The 16,144-nt window shown below is 37.7% G+C and overlaps 1 protein-coding gene across 1 annotated transcript in view; it reads right to left on the minus strand.

Annotated features, from left to right (window-relative positions):
* Positions 1-2,625: 2,625 nt before the first annotated feature.
* Positions 2,626-16,144, minus strand: part of NXPH4 (neurexophilin 4) — a 595,720-nt gene continuing 582,201 nt past the window's right edge. Inside the window, exon 2 of the mRNA XM_044083628.1 lies at positions 2,626-4,606. Coding sequence (XP_043939563.1) covers positions 3,896-4,606 — 711 coding nt within the window. The 3' untranslated portion in view covers positions 2,626-3,895. The remainder of the gene's footprint in view (positions 4,607-16,144) is intronic.

Below are 16,144 nucleotides of genomic sequence, written 5' to 3' on the forward strand. Positions count from 1 at the left end.
AAAGGCCATCATACCACAACACCCATTAAAGGTGTAGGGATGGGTCTTAAAGGCCATCATGCCACAACACCCATTAAAGGTGTATTGATGGGTCTGAAAGGCCATCATATCACAACAACCATTAAACGTGTAGGGATGGGTCTCAAAGGCCATCATATCACAACACCCATTAAAGGTGTAGGGATGGGTCTGAAAGGCCATCATATAACAACATCCATTAAAGGTGTAGGGATGGGTCAGAAAGGCCATCATACCACAACACTCATTAAAGGTGTATTGATGGGTCTGAAAGGCCATCGTATCACAACACCCATTAAAGGTGTAGGGATGGGTCTTAAAGGCCATCATACCACAACACCCATTAAAGGTGTATTAATGGATCTGAAAGGCCATCATACCACAACACCCATTAAAGGTGTATTGATGGGTCTGAAAGGCCATCATACCACAACACCCATTAAAGGTGTAGGGATGGGTCTGAAAGGCCATCATACCACAACACCCATTAAAGGTGTATTGATGGGTCTGAAAGGCCATCATACCACAACACCCATTAAAGGTGTAGGGATGGGTCTGAAAGGACATCGTACCACAACACCCATTAAAGGTGTATTGATGGGTCTGAAAGGCCATCATACCACAAAACCCATTAAAGGTGTATTAATGGATCTGAAAGGCCATCATACCACAACACCCATTAAAGGTGTATTGATGGGTCTGAAAGGCCATCATACCACAACACCCATTAAAGGTGTAGGGATGGGTCTGAAAGGCCATCATACCACAACACCCATTAAAGGTGTATTGATGGGTCTGAAAGGCCATCACACCACAACACCCATTAAAGGTGTAGGGATGGGTCTGAAAGGCCATCATACCACAACACCCATTAAAGGTGTATTGATGGGTCTGAAAGGCCATCATACCACAAAACCCATTAAAGGTGTATTGATGGGTCTGAAAGGCCATCATACCACAACACCCATTAAAGGTGTATTGATGGGTCTGAAAGGCCATCATACCACAACACCCATTAAAGGTGTATTGATGGGTCTGAAAGGCCATCATACCACAACACCCATTAAAGGTGTAGGGATGGTTCTTAAAGGCCATCATACCACAACACCCATTAAAGGTGTATTGATGGGTCTGAAAGGCCATCATACCACAAAACCCATTAAAGGTGTATTGATGGGTCTGAAAGGCCATCATACCACAACACCTGTAAAATGTATAGGTATGGGTCAGAATGGCTATCATTACACAATGCCCATTAAAAGGAGTAGGGATGGGTCAGAAAGGCCATCATACCACAGCAACTATAAACGGTATAGGTATGGGTCAGAATTTATTTATATTTTTACAGTAAGCAGGCACTGGTAATTGGACAGCCTTTTTAGAAATGATGACTACCAATTTGCTTTTTTACTCAGACACATGCCTCTATAGGAATTATTGCTTCTTTTATAGAATAGTCCTTCTATATCCTTAATTACTTGTCCAAAATCTCCTCCTTGTCCCCACCTCTCCATCTTCTTCCTTCTACCTTTCCTAAAATATTATTAGTAATAATTATCCATTTCTTCCTTTTCCCTCCTTCTACCAAGTTTGTTTCCAAACATGTTTCATACTGTTTACATTATACTGTTATTAATTAATGATACTCTGTTTAAATTTTCTCTATTTGTTGCTTATGTGTATATACCTCTGTTTACTATGGTCTTTAGGTAATGTTGTATTTTTTTCTGGAGCTTTTCTCCCCGGGCCTCGGATGAAAATGGGTAGTTTTCTGCCCAGCTGAACCATCCCAGTAAACAAATGCAATAAATAAATAAGGCAGTACTAATGATGCCAGTTTGCTTTGCCAAGGATGGGATTTAATGATAGATTGGAAGCTGTTGTATAAACTTGCTGTCACTCTTACCTGAAGAAAGGTCAGTTCTCCTTCTGCCAATCCCTCCCTTCGTAACAACAGGGTTGATTCAAGCTGTGACACACTACTGTGGTAAATAACAACTTACCCACACCTGCACTCTTGTACCTGTCACTGCCAGCATGAGAAGCACACATTTATGAACCAAGAGCATCTACTTTCTGCTGTGGCATCAGTGTATCACATTTTCAAAGAACCCTATAAAGAGATGTCGTGCCGCAGCAAAGGAATACTGTTTCTCAAATGAACAGACAGTGTGACTTACAAGTAATGGCCATAGCTTATTATAAATTACAACCATAGCTTATTATAAATTACAACCATAGCTTATTATAAATTACAACCATAGCTTATTATAAATTACAACTTGCAAGGTTTTAGGGTTAATCAGGTGCCATGTTTTATGTGAAATGCTAAGCCAGTGTCCTGTCATCAGTAGCCATTCAGACAAATGTAAAACACCTCCTAGCCACTTAATCATATGAAGCAACAATATTTCGGTCATCGACAGATACAGACTGATAAGAGCTCTTCCTAGATCCAGACTGATAGAGTTCTTCCTCCAGACGGGAAATACGTTATCATAGCATAACATGCCTTTCATAGTCATCAATTACAAATAAAAAAATAGGTGAATTCCTGATATAGGAAATATGATACAAAACAAAACAAATCACGCTGAAACCAAGCAGTCTTATTATAGTGACAGTATATTTGCAATGTACAAGTTGTGATGGAGTTCGAGCCAACATTTGAATACTATCATAGCAAGAATGACCAGCTCCATGTGTGATTTGTATAAACAAGTCCTTTATATACAGGAAATTCATTAAAAATATATGAAATATGAAGCATTATTTAAAAGCCTCCGAAAGTAAGCTGTCAATTCTAGGCTTCTTGAACTTACTGGCACCCAGAGGGCTTCAAAGTATAAGTTTACAGACTGATTTTGAAGCATGAGGTATTTGACACTCTTCAGTTTTCTCATTTAAATATTATATTTATTTTATAATACATTCTTAAATATCAGACAAATCATTAACATAAACAAAGACTCTGCAAGCTGTACATCAAGAAGCAGATCTTGATATTTTTCACGTGGTGGCTTTACATCCTTTACATCAGGGTATTGCATTCTTCATTAGAAATGTAGCATGTTCCCTTTGAAAGTTCAGGTTTAGTGAAAAGAACCATTTTAATGCACTAAGGGGTACTGAGTAGTTCTTAGCTTATGTAAATCCAAAAGTATGTATGTTTTTTACCATTGTGTTTTCTACAATAGAAATAAGGAAACTGCAAAGAACTTCTGATATTTAAAACAGCCATGTTAGTGCAATATAACATTAAACTGACTGATAGAATTAAAAACTATCTTGATATCAGACTGTAGATCAAGTGATCAATACTGGTCTTATTTCAGGCCATAGGTGAGGGCCATTGTCTACATCGTAAAATCTCCCACTCACCTACAGCAAAAGTTGTTGCATATTAGTGTTTCAACATGGTGCTGGGGGAGGAGGCTGTATAATATTACAGATGTGACTGATTCACATTTTTGGGTTGTGCTTCTGGAAAGCATAATTTACATTTACAACAACAGAAATTCTGTGATTTATTAACCATTAGAAACTAAATATTTGGGCATTCTGTCTCTTTCTTCTTATCTGCCTCTGATCTCACTTTCTGACTCCCTGTCTCTCTTATTTAAAGTATTTTCTGTCTTTTCTGGACTCGTCTGACAAACTGTGATATTTTTAAATCTGGCATATTTTTGCAGGCAAAATCCCTAGGTTGAAAACCTTACCCCCTGTTTACCACTGTGAACTGTATAAAATTACTGTACAATAAACCCAAGATTTATACAATAACTTTCAACTAGCTGTAATCCTGGTCTCCACCAAAGCTAGTCTTTGCTTTTCTGGTCCAGAGACGTAAGAGCTGAGAAGGGAAGGGGTTCATCTTTCAGCCAAAATATGGGGGCTCATTCTGAAAATTATAGTCCGGACATACTTTTTGCACCAGTTTGTAGTCAAAGCTATAAAAAGAGATAAATATGCAGATGACTTTGAAAGGCTTGGCACAGAGCCATGCAGCGTGACTCTGTGTGTGTTCTGTGAAACAATTCTTGGATGGGTCGTATAGACATGGTTTGTTCTTCCTAGCATGGTTTGTCTTCTCATATTCCACATGGCAATTGAATGCCTTGGACTCTTTGGTTTCTATTGTTGATTGCTGGAGAATATCAAAATCCACCACTTTACTTGGTGGGACAATACTAACGGAGACATTCCCAAGGCTGGATGAGTTGTGACGGAAGTAAACACTGAAAGTGCCATTGATATGATCTATGATTTTGCCAGTCACCAGAAGGCTAAACTTGACTGTTTTTATATTGAAATAGAAGTCCCCCCACCCAAAAATCTTCTTGGTTCTGGATGATTTCATTGGTATCTTTCGTTTGGGATAAGCAGTCGTCTGATTTTTGGACCAGTCCCATGGATTCAGAAAGCTGTAGGTATCTGTCTTTGATTTAAGAGGGTTGTCTGAGAATATTTTAGAATTGGTTAATGGTGGTGATTTTGGCAAACCATATGGCAAGCCTTTTATGACTCCTGTGGCTGCCAGGTCAAGGTGTCCCAATGCTTCTGGCATGTGGTCATCTGTACATACTACCTGTTAAAACAAAAACAGAAATTATGATGAGCTTCTGCTATGAGTAAATTAATGCTATTAACAGCATCACAGCAGTAAGTGGTATGAAAGTTCTATAATTTATCATAGAAGTCTGTTTCATTTATTTCAAGTTGTCTTATAAATGGACCACTGCCATATTGCCTCCAATTCTCCTTTTTTTAACCAACTTGTCTGCATACCTACAGACATATAACTTGTATAATAAAGCAGTGCTTCCCATAACAAGTTACATCCATGCTAAATGTTGAAATATCTGGAATAGAAATAACACCTTATAGTGTTAAACTAGAGTTCTGGTTTTACATTTTTCTCTACATATGTAAAATATTAATATCTGATATTTTAATTTCAACTTCAACACTTAACTAGGCTGCAACATAAACAAAACAAGTCTACCAAGATATGCCATTACATGTCTAATTTGTTTCCTCCTGAGTGTGAGACTAAAATTTGCAATTTCTTAGGACTTCCTTTTCTGGTAAATGATAATAAATACTTAAAAAACACCTTCGCATCTTAACTGGAGTATGTGTAGTAGTCTATCAGAATACAATGATAAATAAAGCTGTATACTTTATGTACTGACTGGCTATTTGGTCTCAGATCTAATGACACTTGCTACATTAAATAAGAACCAATAGTGTATGCAGCTGTGGTTTCTGTGGCAGTTTAAGATAAATTATACCAATGGTATATTCAAAGGGGTCACTTGCTGCAACTTAATAGGCCACTTAAGGCTGGGCTTCAACCTACTGTGTGAATGCCTGTGGACTTCAGAGACAATTGTAGATGACACTGCCTCTGAGCACCCTAACACCCAAGGTCCAGGAGCAGAAGCTATGCTGGATTGACAAGAATGTGCAGAGGAGACAAACTAAATATAAGACTTTTCTGTTGTTAACTGGCTTGGATTCTATATAGGAATGTTCATGAAGGAGAATGGAAAGTGTGTTAGATGGCTACTCTGGTGTCGGATTATAAGTTGTGATGTCAGCATTCATTTAGGAAAACATCTGAGCAATTGTGTCATGTAAAAAAGTATGGAAAAAGGTAAATCTCCACTTATCTCAGTATAAGCAAGGTTATTTTCCAAATTGCCTCTAAATGTTGCACACAAGTGAAATGAGATATCTAAAAGAAAACTTAATATGCAATGCAAAGCAAGAGAAATAAATGTCTGTAACTTCAGCCCTAATTTTAATAATAAAGCACAAACAAGTCCTTTGCATAAAATGTGAGTTTAGGCTGCCCAATAAAATCTCATGCTTCATACTTTTTTCATTTTAAAATGTGTTAAACCTGTAGTTTTATGGTAATCTCTATCCAAAGGTGTGAAGTGCTGAGCTCACCATGTCCTCATTTATGAATAAGTAGATTACCATTTGGTAAACCTGCTCCTCAGAATGTTGTATAATCACTAGTAGGGCCAGTCAGTGTAGTGGGCATTTGCATTTATTTATTTTTTATTTATTTATTTATTTTTTTCACATTTGTTAACCGGGTTAGTCCAACTGAATTTGCAAACAAACCCATTTTCAGTTGAGACCCGAGGGGAAAAGCCCCAGCAAACATAAGTAAAGATAATAAAACACCCAATCAAAATGCTGAGTATTTCAACGTTCAAACTCAAAAAAGCTGGAAGCCAAAAACAAATCCATGTACAGATTAAAATCCAGAGATTTATTGCAAGCAATGGCAAGCGCTTTCACCCATTTGGGTTTCTTCAAGACAAAAACGCACTCACAGTACAGAACTAATTTATATTCACATTAATCACTACAATAATGACATCATATCCTGTTGGCTAATTATTCTTAAAATGTCAGTACACCTCAGTATACAGGAAAACAATAAAAAAAATATTTAGAATATATTTAAAATGTATGTTCAAAAATATAAAATCACTTATCTATTGATAAGACACATCACATATTACGTTAAAAATCATTCACTTCTGTCTGTTTCCCTATCAGAATCACTTAAAAAAGACAAGAAACAGTCAACTCGTGTCTATAAAATAAATATAAAAATCTATTATATAAGCATTTAAAATTTCACTACTAACTTCCTGCTTTTTAATACTGGTTTAACTGATATTTTATCATTCAACCCAGGCTTCTGCTCCGCTCGTAACCTAATGATCCACTTAACCTCTGTATTTTCAGTGTAGTTCCTTGTGCCCCCCCCCTTAAGCTAACAGTGTTGATTTGCAATGCTTGAAACCTGAAGGAATGTTGTGAATCAGTGTCTAAGACATGTTTAGAAAGGGCATTCTTAACTGACTTAATATGTATATGGTATAAGTGTTCTCTAATTCTGTCCCATAGCCTTCTGTCCATTTTTCCTACGCAGAACATAGGACATGCTATACAATGGGCAAGGTAAACAACATGTTCTGTTGTGCATGTCGCTACGGAATCAAACCTAAATCTCCTCCCTGTGACTGGATGCACAAATACAAGGTCACTATTTAAATAACCACAATAGTTACAACTATTACAAGGGGTAGTACCCAAAGAGGAAGTGCCTCTACTTTCCATATTAGTAGCCCTCAGATAACATAACAATCTTTGTAGGTTCTTCCTATTCCTAAACTGGAAAAAGGGTTTATCACCTACAGTCTCTTTCAAGTGTGGGTCTACCATAAGAATCCCCCAATTCTTAGAAAATTCTTCACTAACTTCAATAATATCCTGTGTATAATTAAGCGACAACCTCACCACAGAATCATATTGCCTCTAACTATCTACCTTGAGCTCTATTAAATTAACAGTACCACCACTATCAGCAAAATAAGGGGTAGCTACATCCATTCTGAACAAATTAATACCTTAAAAGCCTGCTACAACTTCATTCAAACTATAAGATCTTTCAACCAGCCTATTTTGTAAACCAGCCAGTTCATTTATGAAACCATCATCTGCAGAGTTCAATCTAGAGGCACATATCGCCTGCCCTGTAATAATATTTCTGAAGACATACCTGGGGTGCATGCTATCCCTGTCTAAAAGTGTATTTTGTAGCAAGATTTCCTAAATACGCCTGTATTAAGTAATCCACTAGGAAGACGTTCCACAAACACATCTAAATAAGATATCCATCTATCTGATTCCTCCATGGTAAACTTTAAAAAACTTGTAAGTGAATTCACTTCATCCAAAAACTTCATAATGCCCTTTCTAAACATGTCATAGACACTGATTCACAACATTCCTTCAGGTTTCAAGTATTGCAAATCAACACTGTTAGCTTAAGGGGGGGGGGGGGACACAAGGAACTACACTGAAAATACAGAGGCTAAGTGGATCATTAGATTACGAGCAGAGCAGAAGCCTGGATTGAATTATAAAATATCAGTTAAACCAGTATTAAAAAGCAGGAAGGTAGTAGTGAAATTTTAAATGCTTATATAGTAGATTTTTATATTTATTTTATAGACACAAGTTGACTGTTTCTTGTTTTTTTTAAGTGATTCTAATAGGGGAACAGAAGTGAATGATTTTTAACGTAATATGTGATGTGTCTTATCAATGGATAAGTAATTTTATATTTTTGAACATACATTTTGAATAGATTCTAAATATGTTTTTTTATTATTTTCCTGTATACTGAGATGTACTGACGTTTTAAGAATAATTAGCCAACAGGATATGATGTCATAATTGTAGTGATTAACGTGAATATAAATTAGTTCGGTACTGTAAGTGCTTTCTTGGCTTGAAGGAACCCATATGGGTGAAAGCGCTTGCCATTGCTTGCAATAAATCTCTGGATTTTAATCTGTACGTGCATTTGTTTTTGGCTTCCAGCTTTTTTGAGTTTGAATGTTGAAATACTGTGTTTTATGCTGATACGATCGAACAGTCCTGGTCTGCTCCTCAGCATTTTGATTGGGTGTTTAATTTCTTACTTCTGCGAGAGGAGCGCTTACTTCTTGGTCATTACCTTTGTTTGTTTGTTATATTGCGTTATTATGGCTAGTGACCAGGGAGACAAGACTGATTTGAATTTCCAGCCTGTGGAGTTACCCTATAACTCGGAGCTACAATCGCAGCCTACATGGAACCAATGGAGGTTCATAAAGTGTGTTTCCAGTGAGATGAATCCGTTGTTGATGTATGAGGTGAAAGAGACCGGGATAGAAGTCATGGGGACTGGAGAAGAGCTGTATGGTCTTAGTGAGGAGTTTGAGCAACTGGAGTCCGATTTTCTGAAACTGAAAAAGCATCAGACACAGAGACAACACTTCGAAGTCTGTATAACGAGAAGAATTATATCATGAGGTCTGAGGGTTTTAAAGATGCCCACAACGGGAGCGACCAACCCTGAATTGCTGTATAAGTGGCAGCAATTAAATATAAGAGGTGAGCGTAAAATACATGACATTATTGAATTAATTCTTTTTGCCTGAGGAGGAGAACCTCAGTGACAAAATCAGAGTGAGGCAACAGTCTATTGTTAGAAAGTATCCAGCTGTAGTGGTGCATAGCTTGATGGAGCAATTACTTGATGATGTTTACTTATTTGAGAAAAAACTTTTAGAACAGAAACATAATAAATTACAAAGAGACACTGTGGACTTCAGGTCTGGACATGTGTTCACTTGGCCTAGAACTAACTATGATAGAGACAATGGGCAAAGTAGAAGGGTTAACAATACTTCTTCTACTCTCAACACTCAGAATGAAGCCACTGTTAAGCCGGTTCCAAATATTGACTTTAGTAATGCTTGCAGTAATGTGAATGTTTTACATGGTCAAAATACTGGCATTATTAATGATGTGGTTGATCTACACACAATGAATAGTAATGTTAATTTGAATGTTACTACTAGTGAACACTGTAATAATACTGAACAGTTGTCGCAGAGTACTGCTGGGATTGATTCAGCCCAGATGTTTGAAATTGGGGAAGGTATAGCTTTTCGAAGCGCAGTTGGTTTGAATGGGAGTACTGTGGCTAGAGCCCTTATATTGAGTGTAGATAATAAACATGTGGAAGAATTAATACCCTCAGTGAGAAGGAAGGTTTTGAATTCCCAATTAGAGGAAGGAGCTACTGGTCATACCCCTTTCCCAATCAACGATATTTACAGGGGAGGGAGGAACAGATCAAAAAGCCGAGGGCGATAGAAAAGGAAGGTGTCTGAAGTGGAGCACTTGGGTCCAACCCTCAAGAAAATGTGAGAAAAAGTACCCAGACATTAGAATGGAATCTCTCTAGTAGAGCTTTAACCGAGGAAGAACTAGAAGTTTTAAATAAAGGGCTTTCTTTTATACATTCTGTTAGAAGTGACATTACTGATTTGGTTACAGATGTCAAGTTATTTGGGCGTAATGTGCAACTTAAACTAGATTATGGCACCCAGCTGATGACTTCAGTAGGTCCTATCTTTAAGAAACCGAGTACTTATGTCTCTACCTTGAATCCTTTATTGGATGCATTTATCAAGTTGGTTGAGGATGACCTACATAAGTTGGATACATAAAATAGAAAAAGGAAGTGGTTTGGTAATCTACCCCCCAAATTGAGGATTTCACTTAATAAACTTAGGAGTGACAATATGATAATAATCAGGCCTGTGAATAAGGGAGGACCTATTGTAGTTATGGACAGGGTAAACTATATAAAAATATGTTGAGTGATGACAGATTTTACCTTAATATTTCCATAGGAGATATAGAGAGCAAGGTCTTACATATTTATGATACATTAGATGACGTACATAGAAGTAAGATAATTAGTTTAGAGTTGTTTCAATTCTTTTTCATAGAAAATCCTTTAATTCCTGTTATTCAAGACTTACCCAAGATCCACAAGGACCCTGTTTCTCCCCCCATGAGACCAATTGTAGCAGGCCGAGGGTGGATTACTGAACCCATGTCTCTATATATAGAAAAGTTTTTGAGACCAGTGGTAGAGAAATTCCCCCATATCTTGAAGGCCACTAAACAGTTTTTACTCATGTTATATAATAGAATGGTTACATTATCAGATGATTTTGTTTATAAGCTTGTTACTTTGGATGTACAATCCTTGTTTACTGTCATACCTAATGGGGAAGGCATAGAGAGCATAAATAGATGTTGCATGGAGGAGACAGATTATACAGTAGTACAGATAGATCTAATGTGTGCCTTATTGGAGATTATCCTTGAGAATAATGTGTTTTTATTTAATGATATTCCCTATATTCAAAAGGATGGCGTGGCTATGGGCACTTTGTGTGCCAATAGCTACGCCAACCTGTTTATGGCAGTCTGGGAGAAGGAGAAATTGTTTAAGTTAGACAGTTTCAAAAAACATGTTATATTTTACACCCACTTGGTAGATGACCTCTTCCTGTTATGGGCAGGAACTGATTTGGCACTACAAAGCTTTTTGGATGAAGTGAATTCACTTACAAGTTTTTTAAAGTTTACCATGGAGGAATCAGATAGATGGATATCTTATTTAGATGTGTTTGTGGAACGTCTTCCTAGTGGATTACTTAATACAGGTGTATTTAGGAAATCTTGCTACAAAAATATACTTTTGCACAGGGATAGCATGCACCCAAGGTATATCTTCAGGAATATTATTAGAGGGCAGGCGATACGTGCCTCTAGATTGAACTTTACAGATGATGGTTACATAACTGAACTGGCTGGTTTACAAAATAGGCTGGTTGAAAGATCTTATAGTTTGAATGTTGTAGCAGGCTTTTAAGGTATTAATTTGTTCAGAAGGGATGTAGCTGCCCCTTATTTTGCTGATAGTGGTGGTACTGTTAATTTAATAGAACCCAAGGTAGATAGTAAGAGGCAATATGATTCTGTGGTGAGGTTGTCGCTTAATTATACACAGGATATTAGTGAAGCTAGTGAAGTCTTTTCTAAGAATTGGGGGATTCTTATGGTAGACCCACACTTGAAAGAGATTGTAGATGATAGACCCTTTTTCCAGTTTAGGAATAGGAAGAACCTACAAAGATTGTTATGTTATCCAAGGGCTACTTATATGGATACTAGAGGCACTTCTTCTTTGGGTACTACCCCGTGTAATAGTTGTAACTATTGTGGTTATTTAAATAGTGACCTTGTATTTGTGCATCCAGTCACAGGGAGGAGATTTAGGTTTGATTCCGTAGCGACATGCACAACAGAACATGTTGTTTACCTTGCCCATTGTATAGCATGTCCTGTGCTCTACGTAGGAAAAACAGACAGAAGGCTACGGGATAGAACTAGAGAATACCTATACCGTATACGTATTAAGTCAGTTAAGAATGCCCTTTCTAAACATGTCTTAGACACTGATTCACAACATTCCTTCAGGTTTCAAATATTGCAAATCAACACTGCTAGCTTAAGTGGGGGACACACAAGGAACTACACTGAAAATACAGAGGTTAAGTGGATCATTAGATTATGAGCGGAGCAGAAGCCTGGATTGAATGATAAAATATTAGTTAAACCAGTATTAAAAAGCAGGAAGTTAGTAGTGAAATTTGAAATGCTTATATAGTAGATTTTTATATTTATTTTATAGACACGAGTTGTCTGTTTCTTGTCTTTTTTAAGTGATTCTGATAGGGAAACAGACAGAAGTGAATGATTTTTAACATAATATGTGATGTGTCTTATCAATAAGTAATTTTATATTTTTGAACATACATTTTGAATAGATTCTAAATATTTTTTTTATTGTTTTCCTGTATACTGAGATGTACTGACGTTTTAAGAATAATTAGCCAACAAGATATGATGTCATAATTGTAGTGATTAATGTGAATATAAATTAGATCTGTACTGTGAGTGCGTTTTTGTCTTGAAGAAACCCAAATGGGTGAAAGCGCTTGCCATTGCTTGCAATAAATCTCTGGATTTTAATCTGTATGTGGATTTGTTTTTGGCTTCCAGCTTTTTTGAGTTTGAACATTGAAATACTGTGTTTTATGCTGATACGATCGAACAGTCCTGGTCTGCTCCTCAGCATTTTGATTGGGTGTTTAACTTCTTACTTCTGCGAGAGGAGCGCTTACTTCTTGGTCATTACCTTTGTTTGTTTGTTATAAGTAAAGATAAAGTTACAATATACAAATATTAAATAATCACAATACAAAATAATGGTAAAAAAGAAGAGGTAATTAACTATTGGCGATGTATTGATAGTAAGCAACTCATTTTCATTGGAGACCCAAGGGGAAAAGAGCTCCAGCAAACATAAGCAAAGATAAACATACAGGCAAAAACTATTAAAAATAACGATGCAAATACAAAATTAATTATAAAGAGAAAAACAAAAGAAAAAAAATATGAACCTCAAGGATTGCACTGATAGCAGTGGTATAAAATATACTACATATGAGAGTAAAAACAAAAGATAATCGTTCAAAAGAAGGATAATGTATAGACATTGACAGGAAGTGGGGGGAAGATAAATAGTGTGGAAAATGGGAGGGGGAGAGAAAGGAGGGGGCTATAGTAGGGCTATAGTAGTACAGCTAAGGGTTTAGGAGGTTAGTTTAAGCAGAAGTTACTAACAGAGAAAGAAAGTTAGGAGATGAAACAGGTTATACAGTAGGACAGACTAAGACTACGTGTGGTCAAGGCACCCGCATAATTTCAGGTTTAGTAGGTGGGATTTAAGCTCCTTTTTAAAACAGGGAAAGGAAAGGTTGGATCTAATATGGAGAGGGAGTTTTTTCCAATTTAGTGAGACAGAGTGTTTGTAAAGTAGTTTGCCAATATTCCTTTTGGGTTTATAAACTGAGAGAAGACACTGATCAGCACTCCAGAGAGGCTGGGGAGGCGGGAGTAGAGAGTAGCATGGGAGGAGAGAGCCGGGCAGACAGAGGGGTTAGTATGAAAAAGGTAGTGTGGAGTTACGATTGTAGGAGAATGTGCAGAAATTCCAGCCACTAACGTTTGTTTATTGAGAGGCAGTGATGTGAAGAGGGTGATTGGTTTAGAATAAATCTGGCAGTTTTGTTGTATGTTTGTTCCAGTTTCTGCATTTAGGTAGTTTGGATATTGGTAAGGATGGGGGAAGCATATAGAAGACTGGGTAAGAGAAATGCCTGCATAAGAGTGTGTTTAGTGGCAGTGGTGAGGAATTTTTTGTTCCTATAAAGTAGTCCAAGGTTTTGATGGGTTATTTTGATGGCCTGTTGTATGTGCAAGTCTAATTTTAGTTGGTCATTAATTATTAGCTCAAGAAGTTTGGTGTGTGAGGCAGGGGAGATAGTGGTGCCATCTAGGGAGGAAAGAGAAAAGTTGGATTTAAGGTGAGAGAGTGTCTGAGGTAGGAAGAGAAGAAGTTGAGTTTTCTTAGGATTAAGGATTTGTTGATTGTTTCTGAGGCATTTTTCAACATAGATAAAGTTAGTGTGTGTAGTTCAGATATAGTATTGGAGATAGATAAGAGAGTAGCATCATCTGCGTATTGTATTGCAAATGAAAGTGCAGGATGAATGTAGGTTGTTGGTAAAAATGTTGAAAAGGAGCAGTGCAGGTATGGAGCCTTGGGGTACTCCTGTATGAATAGCAAGGAAGAGTGAGAAAGCCTGCTGCCATCTAACAGCTTGTTTTTTGCCAGTAAGGTAGGATTGGAACCAGCCAAGAGCAGAAAAAGAGAGGTTTATGTCTTAGAGTTTATTAATGAGGATGGAATGAAACACAATGTCGAAGGCTTTGGAGAGATCAAGGAATAGACAGGAGACAAGGAGATTGTTGTCCCTAGCTTCTGCAACCTTTTGAGTAAAGGACAGTAAGGCAGTCAAGGTACTGTGTTTAGGGTGGAAACCATGTTGCGAGGGGGGTGAGGAGATTTTTGTGAATGAGATAGGCCAGTAGTTGAGTATGTATACATTTTTCAAGGATCTTAGAGAGCGGTGAGAGAATAGTGATTGGTCTATAGTTAGAGGGCTCAACAGAGTTGCCACCTTTGTGTAGAGGAGTGGTATAGAAGGATTTCCAAATTTCCAGTATGGTAGATTCCTGAATGGAGCTGTTGATTAAGATAAATACAGGATATACAACAGAGTCAGCAGCAATTTTCAGAAATTGAGGGGGGAGTTTATCAGTGGAGGGAGAGCATAGTTTTAGTTTAAGAAACAGGGATTTGATATATTTAGTAGAAACAGGTTGCAAGGTAAAAGGCTGAGAGTCAGAGGAGCATAGAAGTTTAGGGGGAGGTGAGGGTGACACAGAAAAGTTGGGATGAGCAGAGTTAGCACAGGGTAGGAGTTTAGACATGCTATCTATGAAGTGTTTGTTGAGTAAGTCTGCAGTTTCAGAGGGAGAGTGATAAGAGAAAGGGTTAGGGATGGTAGGATCACCCATGTGGAGGAGGGAGTTGATAGTACTCCAGAATTTCTTGGTGTCATTTGGGTGAGAGCTTTGAAATTTAGTGAAATATTGGTGTTTATCCAAAATAATAAGTTTTATACAAAATTTCAGAGTTGCTTATAACTTCGGAGAAAGGTGGGAGTTTTAGTGGTTTCCTTTTTTTTCCATAGAGCATCTCTTTCATGCATCAAAGCATTAGTAGCTTTGGAGAGCCAGGGTGCAAAATTAGATTTGATTCTGATTTTGCGAGTTGGGGCAGGAGAGTTTAGGACATCAAGGAAAACGTGGTTGAATTTAGTAACAGCATCAATGAGCGGGAGAGTTTTTAGGAAAGATCAGTTGATAGACAGTCTATAGTTAAAGGCTCTAGGGGAAAAGTTAGTCAGTTCCCTACAATCTCTGTAGAGATGGGGCTTAGAGAGATGAGGATCATTCCTTAAGATAGAGATGGGAGAATGGTCACTAATAGAGTTAGGGAAGGTAGAAGGGTTACAATAGTTGTTTGGAGAGTTGGTCAAGATTCAGTCAATTGTGTAACCAGCAGCATTTTTACTGTAGTGGATAGGGGTAGTGGTCAGTTGTGAGAATCAATACAGGTTTATGAAATGGTGGCGTGAGTTACCAATAAGGGAGTTCCAATCTATATTAACATCTCCAAGAATGATGGTTTCATAGGGGATGGAGGTGTTTATCCAGGAGAGTATATGTTCAAGGATAGGGATGTTTTTACCTTGGGGGATATAGATAGAGGCTATAGCAAACTTCCTATATTTATTGATGTGGCAGTCTAAGAGCAGTAGTCCAGCAGGGGAGAGACTAGGCAGGGTAATGTCTATAGGTGTTAGCGCCAGTGAGACAGAGTACAAGATAGCCACCCACCGCCTTTTTTTGGGTGTCCTATCAGGCATATAGCTATTGTATTGAGGTGGGAGAAATTTAAAGGAATTGATATGAGGTTTTAGCCAGGTTTCCGATAGGGCCAGGATGTGAGGTTTGTGTTGGGCCAACCATGCTTGAAGTTCAGACGTTTTGTTGTTTAGGCTTTGGATGTTCATTGCAGAGATGGAGAGATGTTTGAGGCTGGAGATATTTGAGGATGTTTTGGGGGGACAGCAGATGAAGGTGGACGGGGAGTGGAGACAGGGGAGGGACCAGGATTAGGATGGATGTCACCAGAAACCAGTAG

This window comes from Protopterus annectens, chromosome 9.part0 (genome assembly GCF_019279795.1).
Source record: "Protopterus annectens isolate FY-2018-M chromosome 9.part0, PAN1.0, whole genome shotgun sequence".
Taxonomy (NCBI): domain Eukaryota; kingdom Metazoa; phylum Chordata; order Ceratodontiformes; family Protopteridae; genus Protopterus; species Protopterus annectens.